The sequence below is a fragment of the Mus pahari genome, chromosome 14, assembly GCF_900095145.1.
Source record: "Mus pahari chromosome 14, PAHARI_EIJ_v1.1, whole genome shotgun sequence".
Lineage (NCBI taxonomy): Eukaryota > Metazoa > Chordata > Mammalia > Rodentia > Muridae > Mus > Mus pahari.
This window is the reverse complement of record NC_034603.1, coordinates 66871982-66881878: the sequence shown is the minus strand read 5'-3', so window position 1 is coordinate 66881878 and position 9897 is coordinate 66871982. Positions and strand designations below refer to the sequence as shown.

General features: G+C 44.4%; 1 protein-coding gene across 1 annotated transcript; it reads left to right on the top strand.

Annotated features, from left to right (window-relative positions):
* Window positions 1–3105: 3105 nt before the first annotated feature.
* Window positions 3106–7279, top strand: Krt10 (keratin 10). The gene is made up of 8 exons (XM_029546566.1): window positions 3106–3720; window positions 4502–4584; window positions 4941–5097; window positions 5199–5360; window positions 5458–5583; window positions 5849–6066; window positions 6322–6656; window positions 6922–7279. Exons 1-8 carry the CDS (start codon window positions 3106–3108, stop codon window positions 7026–7028), a joined length of 1803 nt encoding a protein of 600 aa, XP_029402426.1. The 3' UTR covers window positions 7029–7279.
* Window positions 7280–9897: the final 2618 nt, after the last annotated feature.

Here is a 9897-nt window from a genome sequence, read left to right as displayed (position 1 = left end):
CCATCACAGTACACACGAAGAAACTGGGAGGGGTGGGAGGATGTACGATAACGCAGATTTAGGATCAGTGCATTCTACACACTGTTCAATGAAGAGGCATGGACCTTAGCAATGCCTTGTCACAACGAGCTATACAAGTCTCTCACACAACCCCTGGGACCCTGTTCTGTGCCCCCTTAGCACTCGCTCCATACCCTCCAAGGCAGCCTAGATTGTTCTAACAGTCTCCTGGCTCCTCCATGTGTATGTTTGTTTGCCTCTCCAGGGACACACTATATCCCTTGAGGAGCAGGAATTATATCTTAGTCATCTATGTAAACCCAGGTCATATTGCAGGCACTCAATTAAACCTGTTGAAGAAATGAATAAATTAATGAATATGGGCGACATGTTCCAAACTGGTCCACTTCGAGTCTCCACCTGCTAAAAGACCTGGGTAGTTTATCAGTCCTCACTTCCCAGAACAGTCCTCTCTCTGCTGTTGCACATACTGGGGATTCTAACCCATGCTTCATAAGACTCAGCTCGATTCCACTGTCCTGTAGAACTCTCCAGTGGCCTCATCAACGTCAGTTCAATGTCACGGGAACTATCATCTCTGTTGCTATAGCAAAACCAGACTCTAGCACAACCAGCTGTGCGCCTCTGGGATAGATAATTTCTATAAATTTCTAAGGTGTAGTGTTTTCCAGCTATAAAATTAGGCAAATAATATCTATTCTTAGAGAACCGGGGGAAGACTGAAAGTAAGCCATCTGAAGACCACACATGGGAGGGAAATGTGGGTTCCACCCTGCCCCACACTACTTTACCATTCATGAACCATTTAAATTGCGGGTCTTAGCATTTCCCTTCAGTCAGACTACAATGACTTGGAGAGATCCTTAAGGAATGCCATCCTCATCTTTCTGGACATCTCATGACTTACACAGAAACACGGCAAACTCTGAGGGCAGACGGATTAGGAGGTGGGTTATGACAACCACATGCAAGAGATGCCAGGGCTAGCATCAGACATTCTCATGGGCATCTCTGTGATCCTGCTCATGCCAAAGACTCCATTCAGTCGATAAGTGCAATAAAAGACCAAGGTTTGCTCCATGAAATGGTGGATACCTCTTCCTACTATTTTTAGACCAATCTTAAAGTAGATTGAGGTTTTTATGTTTTTCCCCAGCACAGAAAATTAAAAGCTAACACTAAAGAAAACCTAGGAAAAGCAAAACCCTAAACCCACGGTGGCCATCAGGAACATCAAGAGTGCTTTGCTTTCTCTTTTCCTCAAGTCCTAAGAGGAAGGCTTCACCTCTGAAGCACTCAGGGTTTTCTTTCCCTCCTGGTAGTCTCCATTTATCGTACATGTTATCTTCACAACAATCAATTCCCATGCTCAGGGCTTTTGGGTTTCTTTCAGCTGCTGCCCTACTTGCAGGTTCTGACAAGTTGGAGGAGCTGCAGCCTGACGGCAGGAACCCGCAGGCTCACAAGCAGCCAGCGCCTCACCAATACCGTCAGCCAAATCCCCTTTCCCTGCAGAGACCATTTCTGTAGCTCCCGTCCTAGGGAATGTGCAGCTACAAATTTCATTTGAAGGAGCAATTGCTAATGGAACCCTGCCAAGTCCCTGGGTTTGCAATATTTTCCCATTTCCATGTTCTTTTCTGTTTTGCTTTTTCCCATGGTGCGATCTGGAGTCTTAGTTCCTCTAACAGCAAATCGACCATGGGAGAGAAGGAATGTGCAAAGCGGAAGAGTAGAAAACAGACGAATCTCAGACTGAAGCAGGCTTCCAACTGTGGTTCAGCCAGCTAGCAGTAGGAAAATCACTCCATTTCTTAGCTTCACCACCTTCCTGACAAAACTGAGACTGTAACAGCTAAGCCCTCTCTGTGGGCTGTTTTAGAGATTTTTAAATTGACCTATCACAAAAAAGCATTACCTCATTCTAAAACATGTGTGAATCTATACATATAACTATATATGTGATATATTTTAACAAGAGCAATGTCATAGCCTATGGGTAGTTATAAAATAAATTTATGTCATGTAAAGTCCCAATTAAATACTTCCCTGGATACTGTCCCACGAAGTCTGAGCACAGTGTATCCAAGGGAGATATGTTTTTCTTGTTTACTGAGAGGGAAGGTCTAGCTTGGAAACAGAGGTGCAAGTCTGCCCTAAAAGCCCTGAAGCAAGTGCCATTCTGTAACCTGAATTTATGTGGCTACGAGAAAACTTTTCATGCAATAAACCTCTCTTTGTAGTCAGCCAGAGCTTAAGGCACTTCAGGTTAGTTCCTCCGTTCTTGTGCTTAGAATTTCTGCACCATGGTCTTCACATGCACCTGAACCACGAATTTAACTTCATGATTTTGTCAAGAATTTAAAGATTCCATAGTCATTCCTGTGTACAGTCCCCTAAGCAAAAAATATGAATATACTCTCATAGATACATATATAATTCCTTATATGTATATGTGATATACCCTATATATTAATATATATATTATATATCACATATACACATATGTATTATATATACATATAATTTCCTAAATTGTGCTTAAATGTGACAATTTCTTAACACTAATAAAATAGTTCAGCATATCCTATTTTTTATTTACTTACTTCAAGATCCTTCTTACAGCTCAATTTCAGCACACTTGCTACTTACTGCAATTTACAAAGTTATCTAAAACAGGAATTTGAAAAATTCTTATCTCAACAACAATTTATAAGCAAAGTTCTTTTACTTTTTGAACTTAGTAAATACTAAGTACAAGCTAAATTAACATTAGAAAATTAGATTTTTAATAGTTACTCAATGGTCTTCAAAAGGTAAAATGTACTCATCTGAACTCCACCCATTTTCAGTTTCAACATAGCAAATTTCCCATCTGTACTCAGGGCAAATTCAAAAGCATTGAAAAGGTATTGGTTATTACTGAAGATAATTTATGCAATCATAAGCCAAAGATGCTATGCTGGCAAAAAGAAAACCTTACAAGTAAGCAAAGCCTAGCAGCTGTGAGCCACGCCCTCTCGGTATATAAAGGCTCGGCACTGTCCTTGGTAGCAGGCACTCCCTGGGCTACACTCCACCACCATGTCTGTTCGATACAGCTCCAGCAGCAAGCAGTTCTCTTCCACCCGCAGTGGAGGAGGAGGAGGAGGTGGCGGTGGATCATCCGTCAGAGTTTCCAGCACCAAGGGCTCTCTTGGTGGAGGGTATAGCTCAGGGGGCTTCAGCGGTGGCTCTTTTAGCCGTGGGAGCTCTGGGGGAGGCTGCTTTGGGGGCTCATCAGGTGGTTATGGAGGCTTTGGAGGAGGCAGCTTTGGGGGTGGATATGGAGGAGGCAGCTTTGGGGGAGGCTGTGGAGGAGGCAGCTTTGGGGGTGGCAGCTTCGGTGGAGGTGGCAGCTTCGGTGGAGGCAGCTTTGGTGGAGGCAGCTTTGGTGGCGGTAGCTATGGAGGAGGCTTTGGTGGTGGTGGATTCGGAGGAGATGGTGGCAGCCTTCTCTCTGGAAATGAGAAGGTGACCATGCAGAACCTGAACGACCGCCTGGCCTCCTACATGGACAAAGTCCGGGCTCTGGAAGAGTCAAACTACGAGCTGGAGGGTAAAATCAAGGAGTGGTACGAGAAGCATGGTAACTCAAGCCAGCGAGAGCCCCGGGACTACAGCAAATACTACAAAACCATCGAGGACCTCAAGGGGCAGGTAAGGCGCTTCAGACTCCAGCTTTCCGTCGTTCCTAGGCATGCACCACAGAGGAAGCCACGCTAAGCATGGCACAGCTGACTGCTGTCTCTTCCCTGTTACCTTGTCATGTCTAGTGTGACCAGGTCTCATCAAAGGTATTTACGGCCATGTCAACCTTCATCTAGCATGTGTGCTGCCTGTCATCCAGGATGACAGACTACTGAGAACCTTATGGGTTTTTAACAAACATATATGAGTTCACAGGTAAAATAGGCTAGATCATACATAAGTGTGGGAGCTAAGATAATTTTAAATAAGTATGTTATATATATGCATATGTATAGATATGCATATATATATGTATATGTATATGTATATGTGTATATATATATATATGACTTACTTACAATTTTAAACAAGCCATCTCCAGCACTAACACTGCATTAACACCAACTCTCCAACATAGAAATGAGCTACCCCCTGTCTCCAGGGAATCTGTTAACTACATCTACAAATTCAAACAGATACAAACATGGGTCACTCAAAAGTTAGCTGCAACACAAACAAGTCACACACTATAAAGGAGAGGGTCAGCTGCAGGAATGATACGATCCCAGCCAGTGCTCAACAAGGGACCAAAGCCATAAAGGTCCTGAAAGCTCAAGAGGGAAAGCATGGGCAAGTCTGTGACAGTCTACAATGTTTGTCGGAGAGCTATATAAAATGCAGCTCGCCTATGCTAACCTGAGAAGCCAGATGCCCACCTGATCCTTCCAATAACCTGTGTCTCTCCCCTCAGATCCTCACCCTGACAACTGACAACGCCAACGTCCTCCTGCAGATTGACAATGCCCGCCTGGCAGCTGATGACTTCAGGCTGAAGTAAGCTATGTGGAGGTGGTGCACACACAGCAGGGGCTTCCAACAATGCTCTTGGATGCCCACAACAGCTTTTACACTCTCCTGAACTCGTCCAGAGTGAAACAGTGCTAAGCTGTTTTTTTTAAAAAAAAAAAAAATTAATTGTCATTATATCTTTTGGGTAATCGTTAAAGAAGATGTGTTTTAAAGTGACAGCTTTCTTCATATCAAACTATATTAATATTCCTACATGAATTCATGTATTATGAATGTTGCCATGACACGAAATCAAATCTGTATTGGCATTGTAATCAGTCTACATCCAGGTATTCCGTCATCCTCCTGTATATTCAGTGTTTGTATCTTGCTTGTTTCAGATACGAGAATGAGGTGGCCCTGCGCCAGAGCGTAGAGGCCGACATCAATGGCCTGCGTAGGGTGCTGGATGAGCTGACCCTTAGCAAGTCTGACCTGGAGATGCAGATCGAAAGTCTGACTGAAGAGCTGGCTTACCTAAAGAAGAACCACGAAGAGGTGACACAAATTTACATAGTTACATTTCCCCCCTTTAAAGAAAAAAAGCTCATGTTGGTCTTGGTGCACTCACTCATTAAATCTAACCGCTCCTCAAACAGGAAATGAGAGACCTTCAAAATGTGTCCACTGGTGATGTGAATGTGGAAATGAACGCTGCCCCAGGGGTTGACCTGACTCAGCTGCTGAACAACATGAGAAACCAATACGAACAACTTGCAGAAAAGAATCGCAAGGACGCAGAAGACTGGTTCAATCAGAAGGTAAACTAGCCAAATCACCCTTCTCAGCAAAGCCCATGGAGATTTTCTTAGCATGCCCAAATGGTCTCATCTTTTCCCGGTTTTTTTGATCCTCTAGAGCAAGGAACTCACCACAGAAATCGACAGCAACATTGAACAAATGTCTAGCCATAAGAATGAGATCACCGAATTGAGACGTACCGTTCAGGGTCTGGAGATTGAACTACAGTCCCAGCTGGCCCTGGTACGTTAAATCTTATAACCTGGCTTCTATCTTATCCTGCAATTTTTCATGCTAAGAATGACTTGGGGGCATGAAATCAGAATCGAAATTGCAGCTTGTTGGCGCGTGGGGGGATGGGGGAAAGAGGGAAAGAACTGCTCGCATGGAGACAGTCGTGCTCAAACTTTGGCAGTGCTGCCATTCAGCACGAGTCCTATTTAATTTCCTTCTACGAGGTCTTACTGAATCCCATGTTTCACTATCCTTAATAAACCCTTCTTCTCAGAAACAATCGCTGGAAGCCTCCTTGGCCGAAACAGAAGGTCGCTACTGCGTGCAGCTCTCCCAGATTCAAAGCCAGATCTCCGCCCTGGAGGAACAGCTCCAACAGATTCGGGCTGAGACCGAGTGCCAGAACGCCGAGTACCAACAGCTCCTAGACATCAAGACCCGACTGGAGAACGAGATCCAGACCTACCGCAGCCTGCTAGAAGGAGAGGGAAGGTACATGGGAAACCTGCCAATATCCTCCATCCCTTTCCTTCGGCATTGCACAGAGCAGAGCTTGCCCAAGCCCAAGGAAAAGCCAGAGGCGGGAAGGGGAGCAGGAATCGGGGCTGTGTGTAGAGATAACGGTTACGGATGGATGGAAACTAATCCACAGACTTGACTGGATTATCAATACTGCGCTGGAGCGCGACCTGACGCTTCCACCTTAGAAGCGACCGCATTTGACCTCCACGCTTTCTTTAATTCCAGCGGCGGCGGCGGCGGACGCGGCGGCGGCAGCCACGGCGGTAGCTACGGCGGCGGAAGCTCCGGTGGCGGCAGCTACGGCGGAAGTTCCGGCGGCGGCGGCGGCAGCTACGGCGGCGGAAGCTCCGGCGGCGGTAGCCACGGAGGCAGTTCCGGTGGCGGCTACGGCGGCGGAAGTTCCAGCGGTGGTGGTGGTGGTCACGGCGGCAGTTCCGGCGGCGGCTACGGCGGCGGAAGTTCCAGCGGAGGCCAGAGCGGAAGCGGAGGGTTCAAGTCTTCCGGATCCGGTGGCGGCGACCAATCATCTAAAGGCCCAAGGTCAGCAGAAACTAGCTGGGGTAATCTGAATTGGTTTTAACTTTCTCCAACGGTTTTGTTGCTCTTTAAACTCGAGAGCTGATTTTAAAACAATGAAAATCTCGAGTTAGGTTTTCATTTGTGTTTTTAATAATATTATAGACATCAGTGTTTGAAAATGTCATATACAGCTTAGATATTTTTTTCCAGAACTTGGAAAGGTTGCATAATCTTCCTTTTGCAATAGCTTAGGATCCCTACAAATCTTTTCACCTAAATTCTAATTTAACTTTTTATTATTCACAGATACTAACAAAACCAGAGTGATCAGGACGATTATTGAGGAGGTGACACCTGAGGGTAGAGTCCTTTCGTCTGTGATCGAATCAGAAACCGAGAAACACTTCTATTAAGCTGCATAGAAGAGTCTCTTCACACGGGCCACTGGACAGACGTGGGGAAAACATAAATGTCCAAGAAACACTTCTGTTTTAATGGTCTGTGGAAATAGGTTCACTCCTTGAAATTAAGGTCTAAAAGGTGTTTTGTGGTTTCTGTATTTCTTCTTTTCATTTATCAGAAAGTGTTCTTTTGTGGAGAAAAAAGAAGAAAACTTTCTCATTTACTTATTTCTCAATTACTAATAAATTTCAATAAACTTTCTTACTGATGCAAACTATAAAAATTTGTCAGAAGTATTATTTAATTGGGTGGGCGTGCTTGGACCAGTATAAGTACTCTGGGTGAAGAAGTCCACAATTCCCCCCCCCCAAAAAAAACTTACATTTTCTAAAGATACACAATGAATAGAGAACTCCCAGCTCTCTGGCCATAACTTGTTTCAGTCTTGGAAATTTTGAAATCATCTTATTTGGGGATTCTTATTTGATTTTAAAAGAGAGCCTGGTTCTCAATGTCTGTGGAGAGGCACTGTCCCCTAGGGCACATTCTAAAGTGTGTTATATATTAGGGTATGGTTTATTTATTACCATCCCACTGAAATAGCAAGGGGTCTGGGCTCAGATCTTGACAAGCACTAGAGTTCAAATCAGATTCCCACTATAAAAGGAAGTTTCACATTCTCTTTCTTATTTCTCACATTTTCTATTTTCTTCAAATGATAATATTGCTTCTTAAATCTAAGTACGACTTATGATACATCTTCCCACCAAGCTTTGAAAAAAGTCAGTCAGCCCAACAGAAATAATCAAAATTGTTATACACCCAATAAGATTATTTTGTGTCTGCCAGATGACAGCAGTGTGTCCAAACAGACACCTCTAAATCTCTTGTTCCCCCCCCCCGCCAATGCTTATATGTAATCAATACTAAAGACCTTGTTCTTCCTGTATACACTTAATTACATCTCCCTACCAGACCCCAACTGCGCTGGCTAGTTTTGGGTCAATTTGACACAAGGTAGAGTCATCTGGGAGCCTCCGTTGAGAAAATACCTCCCCAGGACTACAGGCGAGCCCGTAGGCATTTTCTTCATTAGTGACTAATGGCAAAGGGCCCAGCCCATCTGAGTTCTATAAGAAAGTGAGCTGAGCAAGCCAAGGATAGAGTCAATAAGCAACACCCTCTCGTGGCCTCTATATCAGCTCTGGCCTCCAAGTCCCTGCCCTGTTTTCCTTCCATCATGAACAGTGATGAGGATGCCTCTCCACAGACATTGAGAACCAGGCTCTCTTTCAAAATCAAGAATTAAACTACTTTTTTAAAATAAAACTTTCTCAATCTATATGCGTTGAGACTTGTCAACCCATGTACTTTGAGACTCCTTTGGGATACTAAATCATATCCCAGTGCAATCTAAACTAGATTATAATACTGGTGCGATGACAGGGTCTGCCTTACCTATTGTTGTAAGCTCCACCCTAACAAGGTTTTTTCAGCACAAATTGTTAACGCTCAATAAGTACTGGTTGAGCAACAAAATTAGTGAGTCATATCTATATAAGCTAACCTCCAAGGTGAACCCAGAAACTGAGGACTAAGAATAAGCTAACTAACCTCCAAGGTGAACCCAGAAACTCTGGGGACTATGAATCAAAAAAAGAGCATTTGCTGTCCCTGTACAACAATGCACATGAGAGTAACCCTCCTGTGCAATTAATATATGATTGTTTTAAACACTTTGTAAACAAACTGGAGATGATCCCATTGAGCCAAAAAGGTAAAGAGAATCTGTGATGCCCAGGGCCTTCCATGTGCTACAAGCTTCACTAGCTCTCTGTACTCAGGCATCTTCCCTTACCCTCCTGGCAGACAGCTGTAGAAGTTTGGGGGACTGAACTGTAATGAGTGAGGATGCTTCTAAATGTGAATGTGGGGGAGGGCCATCTAGATGCCAAACAACCAAAGCCCTGGAGTCATACGTCTTCCCATTCTTCTGGCATTGGTAGACAAGGTAGGGGGTGAAATGAAGAGCTCCTTTCAGGGGATAAACATTCTAAGTGGTAGTGCAGAGAGAACTCTCCAAGCATGAAGAAGATGGAGGACACTGACAGCAGAAACAAGTGTCTGAGAAAGGACGATGCTGACAATACATGTCAAGGATTCGTTATACATTTGAGTATCAACTACAAAATCTACAACAACTAGGATCCTGCGGAATGAAAGGGAGGCCATGGCCACGCCTATGTTAGGTTGAGGAGAAGGTTTTTATTGTAGATCTGAGAGAGAGAACAGCCCAAGAGGTGTCTGGAAAAGTCCAGACTGAACATTGCTAGCAGAATAGACAGGGCCATAAGAGGTGAGAGAAGGAATGAGAGGGAGAGAAGAGAGAAGGGCAAAAGATGGGACCAGGAGAGGGAGAAGAACCAAGAGGAGCACATGGACAAAGAGGCCAAGAAGGGATCAAGAGATGGTATGGCAAAATGACTGTGTGGTATAGGGAAGAAGCCGAGAAATGAGAAGCTCGGGGACTGGAGGGGTTTAGGCTCCAGGGCTGGGGTGAGAAGTGCTGAAATGAGCCAGGACTCTGGAACGGATACTTGGATGCTGAGAGCATCCACTTTGCTAGGTTAATAGGCACCTCAACCATTTGTCCTGAGTTTCTTCTAGATGTAACACCTATCAGGAGGAGAGTGGAGAGTGCCCAAGAATGTAACTCAGTGGCTAAAATGCATCCATTCATTCAGCAAGCACAGTTGTGCAAAGTATGTCACACACGTGCTAGGTATTGAAAGTAAGTAAAAATAATACATGGCACAGATGTGTCCATCGTAGACTAAAGACCATGGATGAGACACTAAGGCATTCAAATCAGAATGTGTT

Excerpts from the sequence above, each read along its gene's own strand:
- Krt10 (XM_029546566.1), top strand. The coding sequence starts at position 3,106 with ATGTCTGTTCGATACAGCTCCAGCAGCAAGCAGTTCTCTTCCACCCGC. Across the intron at positions 4,585-4,940 it reads GCTGATGACTTCAGGCTGAA|ATACGAGAATGAGGTGGCCC; the intron begins GTAAGCTATGTG and ends TGCTTGTTTCAG. Across the intron at positions 5,584-5,848 it reads TACAGTCCCAGCTGGCCCTG|AAACAATCGCTGGAAGCCTC; the intron begins GTACGTTAAATC and ends CCTTCTTCTCAG.